At 43.1% G+C, this 23,287-nt stretch overlaps 4 protein-coding genes across 6 annotated transcripts; 1 reads left to right on the forward strand and 3 right to left on the reverse strand.

Moving 5' to 3' along the window:
• Window positions 1–1,068: 1,068 nt before the first annotated feature.
• Window positions 1,069–3,933, reverse strand: LOC127760852 (DNA-directed RNA polymerases II and IV subunit 5A-like). The gene is made up of 4 exons (XM_052285174.1): window positions 3,613–3,933; window positions 2,691–2,870; window positions 2,420–2,533; window positions 1,069–1,639 (listed from the first exon to the last, which is right to left on the reverse strand). Exons 1-4 carry the CDS (start codon window positions 3,823–3,825, stop codon window positions 1,514–1,516), a joined length of 633 nt encoding a protein of 210 aa, XP_052141134.1. The 5' UTR covers window positions 3,826–3,933; the 3' UTR covers window positions 1,069–1,513.
• Window positions 3,934–5,422: 1,489 nt separating this feature from the next.
• On the forward strand, window positions 5,423–9,136 carry LOC127773763 (tubulin beta-4 chain). The gene is made up of 4 exons (XM_052299940.1): window positions 5,423–5,575; window positions 6,460–6,860; window positions 7,566–7,835; window positions 8,248–9,136. Exons 1-4 carry the CDS (start codon window positions 5,436–5,438, stop codon window positions 8,925–8,927), a joined length of 1,491 nt encoding a protein of 496 aa, XP_052155900.1. The 5' UTR covers window positions 5,423–5,435; the 3' UTR covers window positions 8,928–9,136.
• Window positions 9,137–13,478: 4,342 nt separating this feature from the next.
• On the reverse strand, window positions 13,479–17,370 carry LOC127763360 (rhomboid-like protein 20). Its single transcript, XM_052288033.1, has 8 exons — window positions 17,228–17,370; window positions 16,967–17,067; window positions 16,528–16,668; window positions 16,376–16,442; window positions 15,317–15,468; window positions 15,125–15,226; window positions 14,652–14,777; window positions 13,479–13,913 (listed from the first exon to the last, which is right to left on the reverse strand). Exons 1-8 carry the CDS (start codon window positions 17,250–17,252, stop codon window positions 13,758–13,760), a joined length of 870 nt encoding a protein of 289 aa, XP_052143993.1. The 5' UTR covers window positions 17,253–17,370; the 3' UTR covers window positions 13,479–13,757.
• Window positions 17,371–19,167: 1,797 nt separating this feature from the next.
• LOC127754722 (F-box protein At2g26850-like) lies at window positions 19,168–22,965 on the reverse strand. 3 transcript variants are annotated; one of them, XR_008012884.1, is made up of 6 exons: window positions 21,392–22,965; window positions 21,059–21,141; window positions 20,549–20,727; window positions 20,247–20,321; window positions 19,897–20,178; window positions 19,627–19,723 (listed from the first exon to the last, which is right to left on the reverse strand). XR_008012884.1 is itself a non-coding variant. In XM_052280289.1 (5 exons), the coding sequence occupies exons 1-5, from the start codon at window positions 22,145–22,147 to the stop codon at window positions 19,536–19,538; spliced, it is 1,281 nt and encodes a 426-aa protein (XP_052136249.1). In that variant the 5' UTR covers window positions 22,148–22,951; the 3' UTR covers window positions 19,168–19,535. The 3 variants fall into 3 exon arrangements, 2 of the variants coding, with proteins under 2 accessions (XP_052136249.1, XP_052136255.1); XM_052280289.1 differs by lacking the exon at window positions 19,897–20,178 and having other exon boundaries at window positions 19,168–19,723; window positions 21,392–22,951; XM_052280295.1 differs by lacking the exon at window positions 19,897–20,178 and having other exon boundaries at window positions 19,168–19,723; window positions 21,059–21,138; window positions 21,392–22,950.
• Between the last annotated feature and the right edge of the window lie 322 nt (window positions 22,966–23,287).

The following is a 23,287-nucleotide window of genomic DNA, read 5'->3' on the forward strand; positions in this document are numbered from 1 at the left end:
GACACTAATTGATTCGGTCAGGAACGAACGAATTATTGATCCAGATGCTGAAGAGAGGATTAGGACGAAGACGGGAGAGCATGAGTGGTCAATTCTCTGTTGATTTTATGCCTTGGAGAATCATTTTTTCCGGCTTTTTTTTTTCTGTGTGCATTCTGACTTGTTAATTTTATGCAAAAATTCAGTCTCCATCGTCTCCACTTGAGAAGACGGTATAGAATAAGCAGGACACTATGGGAATAAATCTATTCGACATCTTTAATTATGCTCTTTTTTCCTCTCCTTTTTCACTTTTCCATTGATTATGTTAGCTTGGGTTGGTGGCCAATGATGCCTACTATTGGATCCACCGAGTGATCATTAAGAATGCTGCAATTGCCAGTACAAGCTTATTGTGTAATACTCAATCTTCAGATAAACGCGTAGTGTTTAGTACTAGTACTCTGAAAGTTGTTGCCTTTGTGTACTCTGAAAGTTGTTCTTAGCTGCTACTACTGTCTGTTAGGCATAAATGGTCCCTCTGTGGTCTCTACTGGAATTCAGTTGTCTGTCCAGCTCCAGAATTGGCTGCATCAAGCTAAGGGACAAGTCCAGCCTCCATGCAGTACTTGCCATAGGTAGACATATTTGGTGCTATGGCAAGTTGAATATGAGATAGGTAATTCAGATTTCCGACACTGTGACATGAAAATGAAATGAAGCACCATATATGAATGATGAAGATGATATTGATGAGATATACTAGGAGGTTATCCCTGTCCTAGCGTATTGAGTTGTCTGCTTGAACCACAAACCACGCATTCATTAGGAAGATTAGATGTAGACAAGCAACGCTTCCATTCTACGAACGGCAAAAGGTATAGTTATTGACATCGCGCGATGCCTATCAGCCTATGAAGCTAATAAAATCCATTTTCAGTCAAATAATTCAAATGTTAATACTAAGCGTGACCCACAAACAAGTGAAGACGCTTGTAATGGAACCAGCACTTAAACCCACTTATTCCTGCAAGTTCTTTTCAACTAATGAGCCGGTTTCATTTTATCCCAAATAATGAAAAGGCCAGAGCTAAAGTAATCATCAATGGCAGCAGTTAAACAATTTTGTTCTAGACTATGGTGTCTCAGCAACCTTAAACATCATTTACAACCACTAGGAGCATGCCTTGCGATCTTCGGAAGAGAAAGAAATCTTGATGTTACTCATTAACAGGCTCTTTATGCATAATTCTCGCAGATAATACCCCATAATCAGAAACATTTATTGCTCTGAGCCTCTGAAAACTGGTGTTTTTATTCTGTACTGTTTATACATTTCTTGAAACAAAGTGTACAACATGAGGAATTATGTATGGTCCATATGCTTAACTCACGAGAATTCACTTACATAACAGCCATGGGATCATTAACATGGCTTCTCCTTAGAAATATGATTTCTCCAAGCATATGGTCATGTATGTATACCTGCAAAAATCACCAGATTTATGGTGCTCTCCATCTCATTTTTCTGCTATTATACAACATAACGATATGTAACATATCTGCCGGCTGTCTCGCTGGGCCTGATGATCTTCACAACCTGTCCTCGTCTGAGGCCATAGTACCTTGCAATAGGGTCCGTAATTTGTATTCTTGGAAGCTATTTGTCCCATCACATTCAGAAAAGAAATTAGTTACATACTATTAATACTGCGTATTGCTAGCAACATACTGACAAATGCAGAGCGCACCATGCATACAAGTTAAAAGAACCAAGAAAATACTATGGACCAATGGATGTACCGGTTACTAGGCAAAGTTAATGGACTATTGTTCTTGCACCTTTCCAATGGGCATGGATCAGCTTTCTTTAGAGAAAAAATGAAGAAAGAGGACAGAAATGTGTTATGGAAAGATCCTTTTCTGACTTCATATGTATTTATGCCTATTTAGTGTTATGTGATTTTTCCTATATGTATTTATCCCTACACATTGCTATTGATTCGAATTCCTATAAAACAGAGTAAAAGCATTGCGCTAATCTAAATTGTAATCTTTATTATCTTACAAGTACAAAAGACATTCAGTTTTGTCCCAAAAAATGAAATGAAAAAATATGCCTACCTGATCAGGTAATAATATCCATCACTTCCGTTATCTAAAAAATGCAGTAACATCCACTAGAAATGCAATGGCCATAGGGCAACATATTGCAGTTAATGGAGCCGAAAATTAACAAAGAAGTCAGCAATTGTCTACATGAAATGGTTGAGGTCAAATCTATCATTTTCTTTACAAATAAATGTATAAAAACTTTAGTGGTTACAAAAAACTCCTTTTTTTTGTCCCCGAAATTGCTATGTTAGGAAAGCACGTAAATGGTTGGTTCCTCTGATACCAAAAGCATATTATAAAGTTGCAAGTCCACAAGTGGCAATACCTGAGTTTCCTTTAGAGTGTACCGCTCCAATAATGTCTTCTTTTCCTCATTGTTAAGCACTTGATGTTCAGGAACGAGAACATGTTCCTTGATATTTATAAGCAATTCGGCTTCCTAAACATTTGCCTCGGTTATCAGTAAAAAAAAAAAAACAGAATATAGGCAGCATATCATGTAGCCATTTAGGTGAAATGCCAGTGCTCATTGGGGAAAAAAGAATAGGATTGTTGAACTGAATAGAGGCAATAGTTTCTTGTTGTTCAGGACTAACCTGGAAAATTTCCAAGTGGATCTTTGGCTCTAATTCTTGAAGAAATGACCTTGCAAATGGAGTGAGGTTCTGTTGAAGAACCAATACCGCTCTGGAGACGTTCTCAGCTTTCATCATCTCGACGTACTTCTTTATGTGTTTCATTCCCACCTTGTCATCGTTAGGGAAGAAAACGTATATCTGATTCCGAAAAGAAAAAATAACTACTTAAGCGGTAAGTCATAACCTGTCGAAAAGGAATAGCGAAGTAGCAACCACTCCGCAGTATCGCCACATGAAGTTCTGCAGTCTTCTATGGTTTGAGTTCAGAGAGACAGAGACTCTGTCACTGAGCTATATATACAGGTGACAGTTCAACTTTGGCAACACGAAGTGTCACTCTTTCATCCTACTAGAAAACAGCAAGCAATTCAGCATTGCAGCGATCGGTATTGCTAGCTGCGTTGACGCGGCACGCTTCAAGCAGTTTCACAAGACGCTGCCAAGAACAATCAAAACTTTTCTTCTTCACTGGCTAGTGATTGCTAAGCATGTACTAGCTATTACCGGGAGACGAGCTTGACAAAGAGTAGCAGGGAAGCTTACAAGCAGCAACCGCGTACGGATACACAAGTAATTCGTCTGCCACAATGGTCAACGCTCGATTGACTGCAGATGCGAACTCGAGCCGATCCACCACGTGCAAAAAAAAAAAAAGAAAAACACACACACACACAATCGACTAATCGAGCCAGCTACCAATCCGAATCTAAGAAGTCGATCAACGCAGGAGGGAAGGGATGCCGGCCGATCCCGAATTCCCCGATCGATCCACAAGAAAAACAGAGAGAGCTAGCTGCTGGGCTTGATCGATCTTGCGTAGCTAGCTTGCGGATGGATGGATCGATCGGGCGAAGTGGGGGTGAGGATGCATATGGCTGACCTGGTCGGAGGGATCGTTCTTCTTGTACTTGTTGATGAGGAGGTCCTCGCGGTGGAAGGACTCGCCGTACTTGCGGAGGAAGTCGCGGCGGCCCATGGCGAGCTCGTGCTCCACCACCAGGTACCCTCTGTCCCGCAGCATCTGCATCACCGTCCGCCGGATCCGCACCAGCCGCCCCACCATCACCTCCTCCGTCACGAGCCCCGCCGACATCTCGATCTCCCGGTCTCCGCTGCTAGGCGATAGCTTCCTTCCGCCTCGCTTTCCCTTGCTTGCGAGTGCGAGAGCTAGAGCTCAAGTTGGAGTGGAGTGGAGAGGGGAGGGGGACGACGGGCACGTGCGAGTGGAGTTGGGTGCGGATATGCGTGTGGAACGTGCGGCGCAAGCCGCCGCGGTGGATGACGCGTGGGCCCCTGCAGCCAGGCGGGAAACGTCATTGGCGGGCTTTGTCACATTGGGCCTTGTAGTACAGATCTTGGGCCGGCCTTTTTCCAAACTCTAACATGAGTAGCAACGAAGACAAAAAAGGAAAAGAAAGAAAGAATGATCACCTACAAGACACAAAATGATTGGACAAAGTACCAGAACCGTCTCTTCCTCTTGTTGAGAGAACCTTAATCAAAGCAAATTGCTCGCTTAGTTGCGAGGACATTTTCGTAGATTTGTTTTGGCCAATTGCAATCATCAACGCCACCCTGTGCTGTGTGCTCCACGGTTTGTTGCGCAATAGAATCAACAATATATTACTCCTCCTACAAGTAGCCATTCCCAATAGTAACGTTTATCTGCCTATCAATCGATCCACCGATCTGATCTCAACCTACGCCCCGCTGGCAAAGAGATTCTCCACAACGACATCCTGTCCATTCCCAAAAAAGAAGGGCATATTCACTTTGACGTAAGAAAAACCTTACCAAATTTTAACATTACCAAAATTTTGACAACTTGCTAAAATTTTAGCAAGATTTCTTATATAGTTACCAAAATTTGGCAGCAAATTAAATATAGCTACTTTTTTAGCAACTTTAATAAAATTTAGTAAGGTTGAAAATGGCATCGAAGTGAACAGGCCCGAAACGAAACGGAGAGAAACACACACCAGCTCGTACACTGCAGTTACAGCGGCAAAGTGGAGCGTAAGTAAACAGCTTGTAAGCAACAAGAAGTGAGGCTGCTACTCCTGCAGCTAGTACTAGATCCGATCTCCTTCCTCCTCATCACTGCTTGTACCGTTGTTGCAGGAAGAGAAGAAGAGTATAGAAGGGGTGACGCCAGCGGGCACGTGCCCCACACGTGCGGTCCCCGAGAAAGCCGAGCGAGGTGGGCGAGGTGAGAGAGGTCACATGTCCCTGTCCCCCCGGGCCCACTTTCTGTTTCCCAGCTCGAGCCGTGAGGTGGACGCCTTGGACTGGCCCTCGCACCAAACCAGGCACCCCACGTCCCCACCCCACCAATAATGCTTGTGCCCGACCCACCCATGATGACCCCGACGCCGCACCGCATCTGAACCCAAACCCACGTGGGGCCAGACCAGCAACGCAGCTCTGGCCCACCTCGCCCCGCACCGCACGTCCCCCACCTCACTGACATGTGGGGGCGACGACGCGTTGTGCCCCACCTGTCAGTGGGTTGTGGGTGTGGTTGGTCGGCCAGCGCTGGAGCCAGTTGCACACCGACAGGCGGGGGCCAGCGAAGCGAAATATCCGGGGGGCAGTTTGGGCAGTTCGCCGCAACGGGGGGAGTTTTGAAAATTACTCAAGGGGGGAGAGATCTGGGCCGTCCGTTCCCAGGATGGGTTGGAGGGAGGAAACGTGGGCCGTCGGATGCCGGCCGCTGGCTGCGCCGCCTACGGCTATTTAATGCACACTCCGTTCGGCCTCACTCTCCCCGGCCTCTCCACCCACCCCTCGATCTCTCGCTCGCTCGCCGCCGATCGGATCGCGTGGTTGGATCATCACAACTCGTAAGAAAAATCTCTTCGACTCTCTCGTGATGTATCGGAGGATTGTAGATCTGTTAGGTTTGGGTTCGAGTCTTCGAGATGTGTTTGTGATCGGATCCGTTGTTTTGGTGCGAATTTTGGTGGCATAAATTTTGTTTTTCGAATGTTTAGGGTATATTTGGTCGAGGAAACCGGTAATGTATTGGGATCCGCGGGGATTTTCGCCGATTTCATTGTTCCGTAGAACTGCGTAGCCCGTGAAATTTAGCCCCTTGTAGTTTTGTTTTGGTTGGTTTGGTGAAAATGTTGGTAGGCCGCACTGGATCTGTAGAATTTCGAGTGCTTTATGCCATCTCTATCTCGTGGATGGCTGGGCTGGGATAATGTAGATACTTGTGGACTTCCTTTTTTTTTTTTTGAAATAAGATACTTGTGGACTTTTGATTTTGGGGGATTTTAACTGGGATATGTATAAGCTATTCCTGCAGTTCTGCTTCACTATGAGGCATTTCGAGTGTATTTAGCTTTTAGCCTATAAATCCGATGCCAGAATACCGATCCATTTTTAGGTGGTCTGGTGTGTATGATGATGCATTTAGATGGACCATCGGTGATTGAACTGTGAAGACACTAGGTTTTAGCCATTTTAGCATACGAAACTCCAGATCTGGCTCTGCTCAACTTGATCTGTGAAGAAATTCAGTGACATTTCTTATCTAGTAGTAGCACAACATGAATGATTACTTTTCCTGCTTTTATGGGATGTTTAGATCTGTCGGCTAAGTAAATTATACTGTGCGACCACCTCCTTTGTGCTTTGAGTACTTGAGCTGCCATTAGCATTGCTTGTTGTAAGCTCAATATCTGTGATTCACTCACCAGTGCTGTTCCACTTCCCTTTGCAGGGCAAAGATGAGAGAGATCCTGCACATCCAAGGCGGGCAATGTGGCAACCAGATCGGTGCCAAATTCTGGGAGGTGGTGTGTGATGAGCATGGCATTGACCCTACCGGGCGGTACACAGGCAACTCAGATCTGCAGTTGGAGCGTGTCAATGTGTACTACAATGAGGCCTCCTGCGGTCGCTTTGTGCCCCGTGCTGTTCTCATGGACCTTGAGCCTGGTACTATGGACAGTGTCCGCACTGGACCCTATGGCCAGATCTTCCGCCCTGACAACTTTGTCTTCGGGCAATCTGGTGCTGGTAACAACTGGGCCAAGGGACACTACACTGAGGGTGCCGAGCTAATTGATTCTGTTTTAGATGTTGTGAGGAAGGAGGCTGAGAACTGTGACTGCCTGCAAGGTAAATTGGTAACTAAATTTCTGATAGTTGCTAGATAATTTCTTTTTAAATTGATTAGGATGCAGACGCTTACTTGAGGTTCATCCTTTAACATGCTGTGAATCTCGCAATATGATGCATGGTAGTGCCATCATAGACCATATAAGTAATGTTGTACCAATGTAGTGTATCTATTTGTTAGTATGAAACATATTGCAGATGAGCTATTGTGACATTCTTTATTGGTTCAAAGGACATTGATTATCCTTGCAAATTGTGTAGTGCCCCAATTGAATTTATATCCATGGTTCCTTGTCATTTTACTATGCAGTTATTCATTGATTTTGTACCCCGATGCAAATCATATCAATATTTAGATGGTTGTGTATTCTGATAGGTCCCTCTGTCTAAGGTAGCATGTGTGCCATATGAATACATATTCAGCACTATTTTACAGTCCATGCAATAGGGTATGCACATTCAGCATTCTGTTCTTCAAATTATTTAGTCAACCAAAGACTTTGCACAACAAGCCTTTTATCAGTGAAATGTCCATGTTAGATAATCTAGTGATCAGCAACAATTATATGATTAACCCTATTTAAGAAATTTGTGCTTATAATGCACTTTGCTCAACGAATGTACTGTATTTTTTTACATCTGAGCAACCATACTTCATTATATTATGTTGCAATCATTTCTAAAGCCCTCTACCTCTATAATCAGGATTCCAAGTATGCCACTCTCTTGGTGGTGGTACTGGATCTGGTATGGGTACACTGTTGATATCAAAGATCAGGGAGGAGTACCCTGACCGCATGATGCTGACATTCTCAGTTTTCCCCTCACCAAAAGTATCTGATACTGTGGTTGAGCCATACAATGCTACACTCTCAGTCCATCAGTTGGTTGAGAATGCTGATGAGTGTATGGTTCTTGATAATGAGGCTCTCTACGACATTTGCTTCAGGACTCTCAAGCTGACCACACCTAGCTGTAAGCTGCTTCAACTTTTCCAGTTTTACTGAATACAAACTGGTGCAACATTTGTGTGTTTGTAATCATTATTTGCATATACTTGGCTATGCAGATATACACATTCTTGTTCTAGCAGCTTCTCTACTACATGCTAAACAATCCGTCATTATTTTTGCACTATAATCTAGAATTAACAATACACTTATTCATAGTCTTGCTGTTTGGTGTGTATAACTGTATATAATTATGAAAACTACACTTTTAGAGCAGGATTCATGCTAAACATAAAGGCGTTGACTCCAGTTAGTGATTTGCTTTGTCATATTGTTGTTTGTTTGGACATGTTATATTTTTGTTATCAACATATACCCACATAATTTTTAACCATTGCGCCATATAACATTTTCCACATGTTTGCCATTTTATGCAGTTGGGGATTTGAACCATTTGATTTCTGCCACCATGAGTGGAGTCACATGCTGCCTAAGGTTCCCTGGTCAGCTGAACTCTGACCTCCGTAAGCTGGCAGTGAACCTTATCCCCTTTCCCCGTCTCCACTTCTTCATGGTCGGATTCGCCCCGCTGACATCACGTGGCTCCCAGCAGTACCGTGCCCTTACTGTTCCTGAGCTCACACAGCAGATGTGGGATGCCAAGAACATGATGTGCGCTGCTGATCCTCGCCATGGCCGTTACCTCACCGCCTCTGCCATGTTCCGTGGAAAGATGAGCACCAAGGAGGTTGATGAGCAGATGATCAATGTCCAGAACAAGAACTCATCCTACTTCGTCGAGTGGATCCCCAACAATGTGAAGTCCAGTGTCTGTGACATTCCACCGAGAGGCCTCTCCATGGCATCGACCTTCATTGGCAACTCAACATCCATCCAGGAGATGTTCCGGAGGGTGAGCGAGCAGTTCACTGCTATGTTCAGGAGGAAGGCTTTCTTGCACTGGTACACTGGCGAAGGCATGGACGAGATGGAGTTCACCGAGGCAGAGAGCAACATGAACGACCTTGTCTCTGAGTACCAGCAGTACCAGGATGCCACCGCCGATGAGGAGGGCGAGTACGAGGACGAGGAGCAGCAGGAGGCTGACGACATGTAAGGTGGCTTTTGCTTGGTGGTTCTAGGGCAGGGTTTTGTGTGCTTGGTGTTTCCGTCTTACATTATCACCGTATTACCGCCTCGTACGCCACCGCCCGCTTCCTATGTCTTCGCTTTGTATTTTCGTCTGTGCTATGGGAACCTTTTTGGGTACTGTATTACTTGATGCTGGTCTGCGATTGTTGATATTTCGGATGAATTTTACCTTTCCGCGTTGGTCCTCGTGTGCAATATTTGCAAATTACAAGGAACTAGGAAGGTAGCCCGCGCATTCGCGCGGGCATGTATCGTAGGCTGTATTTGAGATACTCGTAAGTAATAGGTTGATTGTGTTAAAATGTTGTATTTGTTATATAGTAAACTATAGGCATATGGATCTTATATCGTTGGTTTGATTATAAACATTGCAATAGTTAGATTAGAAATCAGACGTGAAACTTATAATTATAGATTATTTATATTTTAGTTAAATAGGAACGTAAGAGGAATGAAAAGTGTAGAGCTTGAGCCAGAGACGGGAAGGATTGGGTGTGTAGTGATATAATGTTAATAGGTCATCGATCTTGGTGAAAACCGTTAGCTAGATGTTTTATTTTTTCTTTTAATATATAAGATTTTACTAATTTTTAAAATGTGACACTTGGTAATTTAACATGTCTCTAAAAGGTCATACATGGTGACTTTGTATTTTTCTAATTTTTATTATGTAGAATGATTAAGATGACATAATACATGTTGTCAATTTTTTAATGTTTCAGTGTTGTTTGCTTGTTGGTCTATGTTCAAATTACGTATTTTAAATTTTACATGGTAAAATATGAGTAACATAAATCAACAATTCAAATAAATTAAAAATAGGATGTTATTTGGGTTGTCATGTAAAGAATAGGTGGCAGTTCAAATAACATATTTTATTTTTTATAGTGAAATATTGGTAATACTGATTTTAAATTATTTAGCTGTCTAATTATGAAACAACCGTTCAAACAAACTAAATAAAAACAGATATACTGGCCCGTTTCATATTATAAGTCATTTTGACTTTTTTTAGTCAATTTTTAAGTTTGACCAAGTTTATAGAAAATATAGTAAAATTTTCAAAACATATTATGGATATATATGGAACGTTATATCTAACAAAACAATTTTGTGTGATAGATGTTGTTAAAAAATTTTTATACATTTGGTCAAATCTAAAGAAATTTAATTAAGAAAAAAGTTAAAATGGCTTATAATATGAAATAGAGGGAGTAACTTTTTAAAATTATGATTATTTTGCTATGTAACTATTATCTTTTTTCTAAATTTTTAGTTAAAAATAGATTTGTTATTTATAAAAGCATGCATCAAATCATTAATCATTTACATATTTAGGCATGGGACATGCAATCAAGAGTCGACAGCCATTCTGGTGAGATAGAAGTGAAGAAATTAATTATTAAGTAATAAAACAAAAATCTTAACTACCATACAGAAAAAAGGAAAGAGACGAGGAGAAGGGATTGAGGGGAAGGAGATGAGAACGTACGGTAGTAGTTGAGGAAGGATTTTTTTTATGAGATAAATCCAATTGGCTCACCAGTTCAAGTTATATATTTTTTTCTAATTTATTAGAGTACCACGTGGTGGCTTAGGAGTGTTTATAGGAGTCTCACGTGGCAAATTAAGAGTGTTTGTAGGAAGTTTAATGGACTTTTAGTATATAATAGATAGATATATAGATAGATATATAATATATGTTGTTAATAAGTATTTAATTTATTTAGATGGCATGCAAACTTGCAAAATGCAGAGTCTATACCACAATAACAAATTGCTTATATATAGCAAAACATTGGATGTAAAATTGTCAATTTAATTATAAATAGAGCAACGTTTTAATAGAATATAAATTAGCTATGTACATTTAAATTATGGTCAACTTAACTCGTTTTTAATTTGGTAACATAAAAGAATTAGGAGGAGAGAGATGGAGATATAAAAGAATAGGAATAGGAAGAGACAGGGAGAGCGTACTACGTTCTTATGTTTTTTTCTTTTTGTGGCCCACGGTTATACGAAGTCACACGTACGTACGTAGTTTTTTTTTCTTTTTCTGGCCCACAGCAGAGGAAGGGATTATTTTCTTAAATAATAAATCTAATTCAATGGTCTAAAATATCGGATCCACCAATTTAAGTGAAAATCGATGGTGAGATTATACAGTGCCATGTGGCGGTCTATGAGTGTTTGTAGGACTGACACGTGGCGGATTGAGAGCGTTTATAGGAAAGTTAATGGACTTTTAGTATATAATAGATAGATAGATAGATGATAATCGACTGGTTCTAAAAACAACTTTCCTGGCAAAAAAAAACATTCTAGTTCTAATGCCCTTTTCCTATCCTGATTCGGGTAATGTGGAACCAAAGGAAACATCAATTGGTTAGGTTGAGTAATTTGTCCTCCGTTCAGTAGTGCAACCTCTATTCCTAAATACTAGGTGAAACCCCCCGCATTGCTGCGGGAATTTAGTATGATAACAATAAAAAAATAACGTGTAAGATAGCTAGATAACATCAGATTAAGTAAATTAATGTGGTTTATGCTAATTTAAATTTAAATAGTATGTAGAATGGTGATTCAAACATAAAAAATAAGTAAGGTGGTATGATTTTATGGAAGAAGAAAAGTAGGGAGATAGTTTGGACCGTAAATTAATCATTTAAAGGCTAAAAACAATTGATGTGATATGACTTAATTAGAGGAAAAAAGGAGAAAGATAATTTAAACCATAGATTAATCATTTAAGCACTAACTAAGTGAGGATGAACTATATAAGTATATAGGATATCATAAAACATAATAAAGATATACATTAAAACATTATGTGAATTATGTTGGATGATAATTTAACATGTTTGTATTTGAAAGCTCTTAAATTATAAAAACTATAAAGATATAGCATGTTTGCATGATGTTTAAATGTGATAATTGTTAGTGGATGATGATGTGGCATCTTGTTAATTAGTGGATGATGATGTGGCATTTTGTTAGTGGATGATGATGTGTTATCTTTGCATGTTAAGCTTAAGAAGTTAGTGGGGGATAACTTTATAGTAAGATAGGATTAAGCATTAGCATTCCTAAGAGTAAGTTTAATAGTATAATCAACTACTAGCTCCAATTCGTCTATAACCAATATAATAGCTTATCCATACAATAGTTACATACTACACTATTAATACCTAGTCCCACCTATTATACACACACTTCGTCTTGGAATTCGTGTTACAGCTGGCTACAAATTTGTAATCCGCTGCTTCTCTCTCCTTATTTATCTTCTTAAAATATGTTTGCAGCTAGCTTATAGCCTGCTATTGTACCTGTTCTAAGTTGTTTAGGAAAAATTAAGGTTAAAAGATGAAACTTCTCAGTTGCCTTATTGGTTAAATTCTCTATTGCTTTGATCACCTCCTAATAAACATCTAATTGGCTAAAAACGCTTAGATTTCTATGCATTGAAATCAATGTCCTAGAATTGTTTATATTGAATACAAAATTCAAATCTTAAAAATATTTATATTATATTTGAGAATGGAGGGAGTAGCTATAAATAGCATTCGCTTCATCACGTGCTGGGGGATTACCAATTAGTACCATTTATCATGCTGATTTGACATGTATGCGCACGCAGGGAAGCACATAATATACAAAATACTAACGACAAGCGTCCCAATTCAAAAAATACCATCAATAAACCCAACTTGATAGAAATGTTCATCGTAAATCGCCTTTGTCCTAAAAATATCATCAATATTATGATTCTATTAGCACCCTTCTATTAAGGGCCCCTTTGAATCGCAGGGTAGAAAAAACGGAGGAATAGGAAAAACACAGGATTTTGACAGGAATTGAAGTGTAAAACAGAGGATTGCAAAACACAGGAAAAACGCAGGAATGGTCATTTGATTGGAGCGCAGGAAAAATGGAGGAATCGGATGAGAGAGATAGACTCAAAGGAAATTTTCCAAGAGGTTGGAGCTCTTACTAAATTTCCTCTAAAATCTACATACAATGTGCCATTCCATAGGAATTTCATAGGATTTAGAAAGCATCAATCCTTTGAATCAAAGAGCCAAATATGAAAATTTCCTATAGGATTTGAATCCTACGAAATTCCTACATAAATCCTTTGATTCAAAGGGACCCTAAGCTATTACTCTATATATCCTAAAATATAAGGGATTTTATGCGGATGTAACATATTTTAGAACTATGAATCTGGATAGAAAATGTTCATATTCATCGTCCTAATATATGTCACATGCACCTAAAATATCTTATATTTTGGGATGGAGGAAATAGAATTCTATTAGCAACCTTCCGTTAAGTGTTATAAAAAGATCATTTTAGTCCATTGAATTGTTAAAAGCTTATTAAAACTTTTGCTTTTTCTGTTAATTTATAGGGGTAAAATGATCATTTTATAGCACTTAACGTATGCTGCTAATGAAAACCTAATGACGATGGCATTTCTATAACAAAGACGCTTGTAAGCTGGTATTTCCAGATATTGTAGTGACATTTTTTGAATTGGGACGCTTGCCAAAGACATTTCGGATTTTCTGTCTGGAAATGCAGGTTGTAAATTATGACCATGCAGAATTTTTGACAGAATGGAGGGGACACTGGCACATATGTAGATTCTTTCTTTTCATCTTTCTAATTCCTTTGCTACACAATAACATCTTGTGACATGTCCTCAAAACCTAGAGCTTTTGTAAGAATGAAATGATTCACATCCTTTAATTTACGAGGCATAGAATCTTTTGCTCCGGACGATAATTTTCTACATGGATTGTGCTTCAAGAAGAATGTTTGAGGCCAAATTAACATCATAATTTGTCAGTGCAAGAGCCCGTATTGCAGAACCACGATCAAAACCCATGGAAACAAGTGTAGCGATTGAAGACTCCATTGGATCTTCTGTAGTTGGGTGCACACCCTGGATATGATAACAATAATAAGAGAGAAGTTTCAATAGAAAGATCACGTATACCAGGGAATGCATTATATGTTCAATAATCAGGATAAAGAGAACCATCTAGCCTCGCTAAAGAGACCGTAGTAATAAACTGGGGAAAAAGTACAGACGAGCAGTAAATTTGTTGGCTGTCCAAGATGCCTCGTATTATCACTACTACCGTACTGCACCAAGGAAAACTCAAATGTCTGTAGCCATAAGCTTTATGTGCTTTAATTAGCACAGTGATGCGTTCCTTGGAGGCCAGAACCAGTACTTTGATCCCTAAACGAGGAATGCGTTGAAGATTGGAGAACTGGCATGAACATTAAGACAATTGTTCTTTCTATGTAAAAGAAATGAACTACTGGAAATATTCAATACTAAGATCAGTTACAGGGTAACTTTAGATACAAGAGCAGCAGCAGCAAGGTGCTAAAAAGTAAGCATTGAAGCTTGTTTCAAGATTTTCATCTTTAAAGGAGATTATATAGAACATGATTACCGGCATAATCTAGTTACTAGATTAATCATTTATATTATTGTGCCATACAGATGCTAAATGGAACATGACGCCTTTGATTGAGTGTTCCTTTTACAACTTTTGGCACTATCCCCCATTTACCCAAAAAAACGAATTTATCATCAAATGTCCCTCTAACATCAACACAAATAATGCTGAACATGAGCTATTGTAACAAATACAGTATAAATACTTGCCTCAGTTTGACGAGTCTGGTTAGAAGGAATGTTTCCATCATTTTCTGTAACTGGTAGTCGTTGATAAGAGTTGTTCAAGAAGGGGCATGAAAACCGCGAGAGCAGTGATGTCATCGAATCTGGGAGCTGCAGTGATTCGAAGTTTCTTTTACAATGTGGCAACAGATATTTGTTTATACATACCATTATAGGAACTTACCACAGATGAGATAAGTACAAATAATGGCATGACAAGCCATAACAACAAAACAAGAATAGCAAAACAAGGTCATCTGCCACCTCAAGATGAATATAAACATGATTTTAGAGACTGCACATGCCTACAGAACTATTGTACCATCTGGATCACACATTGGATATAGACTAGACTAGCAACGGTAATTGCATGCAGAGAGTGTGGTTATTAATTGATACTTCAACATGGTGTAGAAACTAGAAATACTATATACAGTTCTAGAAAGAAGTTAGTTTACCTTCAACCTGCGGATGCCAAATATATTCAGACGATACAAAAGCCCAGCCAGTATACCAGAAAGTCCAGGTATAATTGAACGCCATCCAGATGAGAAAAGTAGCTGAAAATCGAAGATACATAAGCTACAAGACAGAGGAACTGGGGAAGAGATAAGACGAGGATAGAAGTTATCATGGAAGTTAGAATTGACCTGGAGTCCTGCCAAATATATGAATGACTTGTCACTTAAGCGCAACCCAAATATGCGAAACTTTGTTGTGATTGGAATGTCAAAGAAGAATGGTATGTAAGACGCAAATATGAGGCCATATGGCCCAGATGTCAATGGATTTAAAGAAGGACCTGCACTCCAAGCATTAACATGTCAGATGAAAAAAAAAAGAAATATATAAAATTCATGTCATTGCAAAACACGAAAGAAACAGAAGAAGTACAAAAATCACCAAAAAGAAAAAACCAGCAAAAGAAAAACAAGCAGAACAACCAATTGATTTGTTATGGAAGCTAGCAAATTATAGAAGATAAATAAAATCTAATGTCATGCAAACTAGCCTTAGTATTAGTTGTTCTCATCAACTAGCATCTTTCAAGGGAAGTTTATACGCAGGAAATGACTTATGCGAAACATTTATTGATCCAGTTAGGAGTGGTGTAAAAAAAACTTAAAATTATCAATGCTTGAATGAATACAAAAGAGCTCATTGTTGATACTAGGCACACAGGAAACAATCCAAATTAGCACTATGTCCCTTGAAAATATAAGGAACCTAGCGCTTGTCACCACAGGTAGGAATGTGGCAAACAGTAATTAGAAATTCAAATCTTTTGCACACATGATAAAAAGAATCTATTGCCTCGCTATGTGTAAGAAATCCATTGCCAACTCCCAGAAATTGTCAAAGTTTTACCTTCAGCTTTCCATATTGCTCTTCAGAGTGACTATAATCCTAAGGATCTCAACATAAATGTTGTTAATCCTAAGGATCTCAACATAAATGTTGTTCTTAGTGATTTTACTTATGCAGTAATGTTTAGTTTGTCAATTGATTGCCATCATAAAATGCAAAGCACCTTCTGTTTATAGCTGGGATCCACAAGGACATCAACTTCTAATGTTTATGCACAAATGTGGCAAATAAGCATTCCTACGAATTATCAATGAAACTGAAGATAAATAAAGTGGGGCACTCATTTGAGCAGTATTTAACAGGGCAATATATTGTGAAGAAAGCTAAAGGCAAAATCATACCTTTCAGGTAAGCCAAAGAAAGGATCTGAAGCAGTACGGACACCGCTGTGGAGAAGACTATGAAAACCTACATGTTTAAATAAGCTCATCAATATTAGCTAATGAAGCAGGCAAAGATGATGCATGGCATCTTAGGCACAAGAACCACTTACAGAATACTTGTTTGAACCTATTTGCCGTTCAAACACCCTAAAGTAGTACAGCAAGGCAGCTCCAAAGATAAGTTCAGGCGTTGATGAAAAAGCAAACAACGAGGTGATCAGCTTCCAAATCCGCAGCTTTCCATAAACATTCTGCATTGGAAGGGATGGTAAGGGTAACCTCATCAGCTGTCTAAAGCAACATTGTATAAGATCCCCCATTAACATAACCCACTGCAGCTCAAACTGAACCAATTCGACATGGCCAACGAGGATTCAAAACACCAGTTAATACTGCATCACAACGCAGAATTTGCCCGTGCGGCTCCCACTTGCTGATCCCAAAAACACAACAAACAAGTGGCGCCTCCACGCGCGTGCAGAGCGCTCGCAGGAGCAGGGTGGATCTAGTGCGAGGCTACGAGCACCGGGTAGGGGCAGGGAGACTTGCCTCGTAGGAGAGGCCGAGGTCGAGGAAGCGGCCGCGGAAGCCGAAGGCGACGGAGAAGAGCGCGGCGGCGACCACCACGGCCCTCGACACCGGCGCATTGTCTGCGAGGCCAAAAAAAAAAAAATCGAATCGGGTCGGTTGATCCAAGTGAAATCGCGCTGCTACTGAGATTTGCAACAGTTGAGAAGCCTTAACGATTCAGAGTTCGATTCGGTTTTTTGGAGGGGGGTTAAAGAGGGGGGCGGGAGAGAGATGGCGTACGGAATCCGGGGAGCCCGCCGCTCATCGCCGGCAGCCGCGCCGCCGCGATGGCCGGAAGGAAGGAGAGAGGGCGGGTCGGTGCCCAGCGACCAGCGGCTTCTGGAACGCCCAGCGGCGGAGTCGGTTGGACACTCAGGGCCTGTTTGGCATAGCTCCAGCTCCACCCCTTCTAGAGCTGGAGCTCAGCCAAACAGTTTCAGCTCCACCAAAACTAGGAGTGGAGTTGGGTGGAGCTCTCTCACAAAATGTACTAGAGTTGTGGAGCTGGGTTTAAGCAGCTCCACAACTCCACTCCAGACTCAACTCCTGGAGCAATATTTAGGAGTTGGAGCTGTACCAAACAGGCCCTCACACTTGGGCCGATTCGATCACTCGGTTGGTCGTCGATCCAATACCTTCGTGGCTGCGCCATGAGCCCGTGAGCAGGCCAGCGGACGGCTTTTCTGCTACGGTTTTTTGCCTGTGGGTGTGTTCCGTCTTGTCATTTTAACCTTAGCACTAAATTTTTCATTATTAAAACACAGTACAAAATATAAATGCTCATAACGTATTAATCTTAGATCACAAGAAAGCTAACCAATTGAGCTACACTCATTGCGCTATTAAATTTTGTTTTATTTCCATTTTATTGAACTTGTGAATGACATGTTTGAGGTTTTACGAAATCTCGGTCTTACAATAGACTAGCAAACGTGCAACTTTATTTATACAAACAGTTTAGAAAAATACAATGTTGTTTTCTTGTTATTATGGCCTTCTCTCTCCCTCCCTCACTCTTGTCTCTTTTATGGATGAAAATTTTATGACACGTGTGTAGTGGATGATTTATCTGCAAGTTTCAGGGTTAGGGCTAGCAGAGGCAAGTTTCAGGGGTAGAGCTAACGGAGACCGGCTTCGGAGACAGGGTTGATGGAGGGCTACAGTGGCGCTAGAGAAACATAGGTCAACGTCACTGAAGAAGAAGTTATGTCGGTGAGCTAGTGGCCTCAAGATCCCAAAGCCGGAGGTGATGATAGAGGCCGCACACTGCTCCTCACTGATATCTACAGGAGTTAGGGGAAGAGAAAGAGGGAAGAAGATATGTATTATTTTCCCACTAACACGCAGGCGTCACTATGGTTGTTAAGACTTGTTCAGACATATATAACACCCACGATAAGTTTGGGACTCAAAAGTGTATTTTAAGATCGAATATCTAGATAACATATCCATACAAGTTTATGGATCACCATCCCACTTCACTAAAGATTCTAGCTAGGTTAGGTATGGTCGTTTAAACTAGTGTATGTCGTATGCTGAACATAAATATGTATACAGTGAAAAAAAGGCTTTGTTCGGCTCCAAAGTCTTCCCTATCCTACAGGCTACAGAGGCTGTGAAGGAACCCTCAACGACCAGTGGGGATTGTCTGCAGTACTGCTGATGCAATAGCACCTAGAGAGGCTCACAGTTATTTGGGCACATGGCAGTTGGCACCGCCTCACGGCGTCTACAGGAGACTGGGCAGGTAGTGCCGTAGAAACTAGAGAGGCTCACAGTTATTTGGGAACTTGGCAGTTGGCACCGCCTGTTTTCAACCAGTTGGCCGCTGCCTCCAGGTGTGGCCGGTGCCATATCAGTTTCCACACGCCGTCCCCTCAAAAATTTACCACCATGTAGTAGTTCTCCGTTCCAACAGTCGCGGAGTTGCGTCTCCGTTCCAGATGCTGTGGTCACAGGAGAGTTAGGCACGACTCTGTCCAGCACCAATGCACCAATCCAGGTTAGATGAGCAGACTCGTCAGCATAAATTCTCGCTTGCCAGAAATTAGGCACATGACCCTCAGACCCATGCAGAAAAATTCCAGCAAAAAGAGGCACGCTTTCCACGCACCCGGCCGACTCCGCCACGCCACGCCACACCAGGTGAGGTCCTTGACTAACACGGTACAAACACCGGCTAAGATTGAACAGGATAACATTCAGAAGGAAACATGATCTTACACGACATATGGACTGAAGGATTCAGTCCAGCAACAGCACGGGACAAGCTGAGTAAATCTGTACATCATCATCAATAGCCTATAGTTGTTCCTTCCGTTCCGACGGATCTTGCGCTGAACAAATCCTCGAATCCTCCATCAATTTTTCACCTCATCTCGCTACCAAAAAAATTTCAGTAAGAACAGAGCAGCCGGTGAGCGGAGCCTTTCAGACAGGGTCACGCAGCGCTGCCGCTCGACGTACGGGCTATACAACGGCAACACCACCAGGATGCACATATAGCGGGCAGGCAGATCAGATGCGTATTTCATTCACATTGTCCTGATCAGTTGAGGACATCGACCGGCCAGAACTTTCGCCAAGTCGAGATCTCGTCGCTCGTCTGGAGCTTCCTGATGCCGCCGTAGAACCCGTCCGTCTCGTCGCCTTTCTCCCTGTGATCCTTCCTGCTCACCGTCGTCTGCCTCCACCGCGAGCCGGCCGCGTAGTGCTTGAACTCCAGGACAACCATATCTGCCAGAAATGCACAACGAGATTCAGAAAGAGCTCAGCAACATACAGAATGATCGCTGGGATGCATCAACTGTAATCAGCTGACAATGATGGTCCATGTACAGTCTCTTGTGGATATGAATGGCACGAGATGCAAACAAAAGGGGAATAATACTGTAGCCAGAGTGTACTACGAAGTATCACGCAAGTTGTGGTTTGGAGGCAAAGAATCTTGATCCGATTTCTCCAAAGAAGAAAAAGGCCAAGAATCTTTACTGTCTCCGATATGTCCCCTCCGAATATCAATTTCTTCCTCCTTTATGCAATTATTATGCCCTCATCTTCCATCTGATCATCAGAATATAGCATAACGAGCAGACAGAAGATTGATAATGTGATAGCCACGCTCTTCCCGTACGGTATAGCCTGTGCTCTTTTCCTAATGTTTTTGAGATTTATCTCGGCCGCACGTGTCGCTGCCGAGTGCCGACATCAGATAAAGGTAAAACAAAAGATGGCGGGAGAAAGTAAACGGGATCTTTACCGTCCTCATGGCAGCGACACAGATGCTCGTTGGCGTTGCATGTCTCCTGGTGACCCACGACACCATACCACCAGCCTGTAGCCCATCAGAGACAAAAGCATCAATCAATCGATCCATCACCACTAAATCATATCCAATCCGTCAGCTAATCCAACGCTAGAATCATCAATGTGCAATGGCATAATAACCCAAATTGCCCAAGCAGGTACTCTCTTTTTTTCTCCCCCAATTTTCAGTGACCAAAATGTGTGTGCTACTAGTAGTTAATCTTGGCTTGCTGAAGTGTGAACTCTGAACCATACCGTAAGGGAAATCCTTGTTCTTCCTCCACTGAATCTCGAAGTGGTCACCGGGGCGAAGATCACCGAGGCAGCCGGAGGCGTGGAGGTCGTGCGCCGGCGTGCTCACCGGCGGCGAGCGGACCCTGCTCCACTGCACGCCGCTCTCCTCCTTCGCCGGCTTCCGCCCGTGTGGCGGGTACCTGTAAAAAACAGTCAAAGCCAAGCCATCGCCCATCACCAATCGATCTCAAAATATCAAAGCCATCCTAATCGATGTTCGCAGCCAATATCAGCCCAAGAAGGTTTCCTTATCGCACTCATAAATTCCAATCATGGCATGCTATCGATTGCTCGTCTAACATACATGTGCAGCAACTAACCACTAGCAGCTCTGCTAAATAAACCGAAACTGATCACCAGCGCATGGATTAATTAATTAGCTAGCTTTTGGTGGTTGAGGTTAGTGCAATCGTGAGTTCGTGACAGTGAGTTAATAGCAGCATGATCACTTTGATCAGGTTGGTTACGTACCTTGCAGTGAATGTGTCAGTACGCCTGTCATAGCGGAGGTGGGCGTCGTAGCACGACAGCACGAACCCGACATGCCCGTCCTGCTAAAGATATTCTTCAATTGTTAAACCAAAACGAAACCGTGATACTCCTACCTAAAATGTAGTGATAGGCTGATAGCCATAATCAATAGTACTGTGTCAAGATAGTTAAACCTCAATTGAATACGAGTAGTTAAGGCCTTAATAGGAAGTTGTTTCCATTACTAAAAAAAAAGTTGAGCCTTTATTACAGCTAGAAAACGAGTGGATTTTTAGATTTTTTTTTTTTGAGAATGGATTTTTAGATTTTTACCTCGCGGTTGTACACCTGTGCGGGGAACGAGAACTCGCCGCACTCCACCGCGCGGTACCAGGCGGCCACCGTGTCGGTCGCCGGCGAGGGGAGTGGCGACGGCGTGGCGGCGGCGGGCTCGGCGGCGACGGCGTTGCCCTTGAGCCAGCGACAGGTGATCCAAGAGAAGGGCCACGCGCAGGCCAGCGAGTCCGCCAAGCTCCTCCGCCTGGCCGGCCGCGGCAGCGCGCCGGAGCTCCGCCGTGCGGCCAGCTCCGCCTCCCACTCCTTGCGCGCGGCGGCGCCGAGCACGCGCCCCCACTTCCGGTTGACGTGGCGCCCCCACAGGGTGTCCGCGGAGCAGCGGTCCCTGAGCGCGACGCACACGCACGCCATCGCCGCGAGCGACGGCGGCTCCAGCTCCTCGAGGACGCGCTCCAGCGCAAGCTCCGGCAGGTCGAGCAGCGGGAGCGCGGCGGCGTTCAGCTCCGCCTCCGTCTCCCCCTCCTCCCTCGCCGCCAATGCGGGCTCCGGCTTCGCCTTGGACGGCATTATCCTCACCCCCCGCTCCCGCTCCCTCTCCTTGTTGCTGCTTCCGCCGCCTTCGCCGCCCCACGCACACGCGGCGGAGGCGGAGTGGTGCAGCAGCTCGCGCACGAGCAGGAGCGCGACGAGGCCGAGCTCCCGCACGAGCTTGCAGTGCTTGTGCGTGGCGGCGGGCGCGACGAGCATCAGCGTGAAGGCCGGGAGGGTGGATATAAGGAGCAGCTGAAGCATCTCAGGGAGAAGAAAAAGAAAAAAGGAGAGAGAAAAAAAAAAGCGAGCACCAATCCAAGTAAAGCCGCCTTCTTCTTTCTTGTCTACCGAGGACGACGCGCTCCCGCGCCCGCGCCCGCGGACGAGCAGCCTCTTGTAATCTTGCTGTTGTTGTTGGTGGTGGTGGAGTGGTGCGTTGCGGGCGCGATGCGATGCGGTGCCGGTGCGCGCGGTGGTGGTGGAGGTGGTGGTGGTGGTGCAACGAACGACAGCGCTGCGTGCGTGGACTGCGCGGGCGAGAGAGGGAGAGGTGGCAGGATAGGGCGCGGCCCCACGCGGCCCCGGAAAGCGGGGACAGTGGCGACGAGGTGGCGACGGCAGCTTTGCAGCCGAATGATTCCTGCCTCCCCCTGCCGCCCTCCTCTACCTCGCCTCGCGTCGCGTCGTCGCTCGCCGATGCCACTGCCCTCTTCTGCTTTCTTGGCGCCAGCCACAGCCACCGCTGCCCCCACCCAAAAGCTTCCCACAGTAGCAGCACTAGTACTCTAGTAGTCTCGTAGTCGTCTACCAGTATACTCCTACCACGGAGAAGAGAACATGGTCATGGCCTGCTTGCTGGTGATCACCTTGCCTTTGCCCATGGCAAACAACATAGTACCACTGCCGCGGTTGGCTGGCTGCGGGTTCGTTGTGCGCCTTTGTTTTTGTTCGTGGAGGATTTGGTTGGTGGGTTTTAGGTGGGATATATATATATGTGTGCGGATTTGGCTCGGTGAAGAGGAGGGGGGAGGGGAGGGCAATTTGTGGGTTAATGCTGTGAACATGAAGTTTTCCGAGAAAAATGATGGTGATCTCCTCCTTTTGTAGGTTCGGAGACGGCAGTTGGTGGGTGAAGAAAACCACCTGCTTCTACTTGCCAACTCCGACGAACACCTTGTACCAAACCACCAAATTTTTTCTCCCTGCTGCCGCAACATGTAAGCAACCAGCAGCAAACCAACAGTATTTTATCTCTATTGCACGTCAGCAACCAGCAGTACTCGCTCTTTCTTCTTCTTTTTCTTTTCGTCTTTCACTGGGATGGATGACCCTTGCGTCAAGATCTCACTCCTTGTGCACTCAAAAAAAAATATACTATGACATTACGTGTTCGTTTCGGAA

Source organism: Oryza glaberrima, chromosome 1, assembly GCF_000147395.1.
Source record: "Oryza glaberrima chromosome 1, OglaRS2, whole genome shotgun sequence".
NCBI classification, from domain to species: Eukaryota; Viridiplantae; Streptophyta; class Magnoliopsida; order Poales; family Poaceae; genus Oryza; species Oryza glaberrima.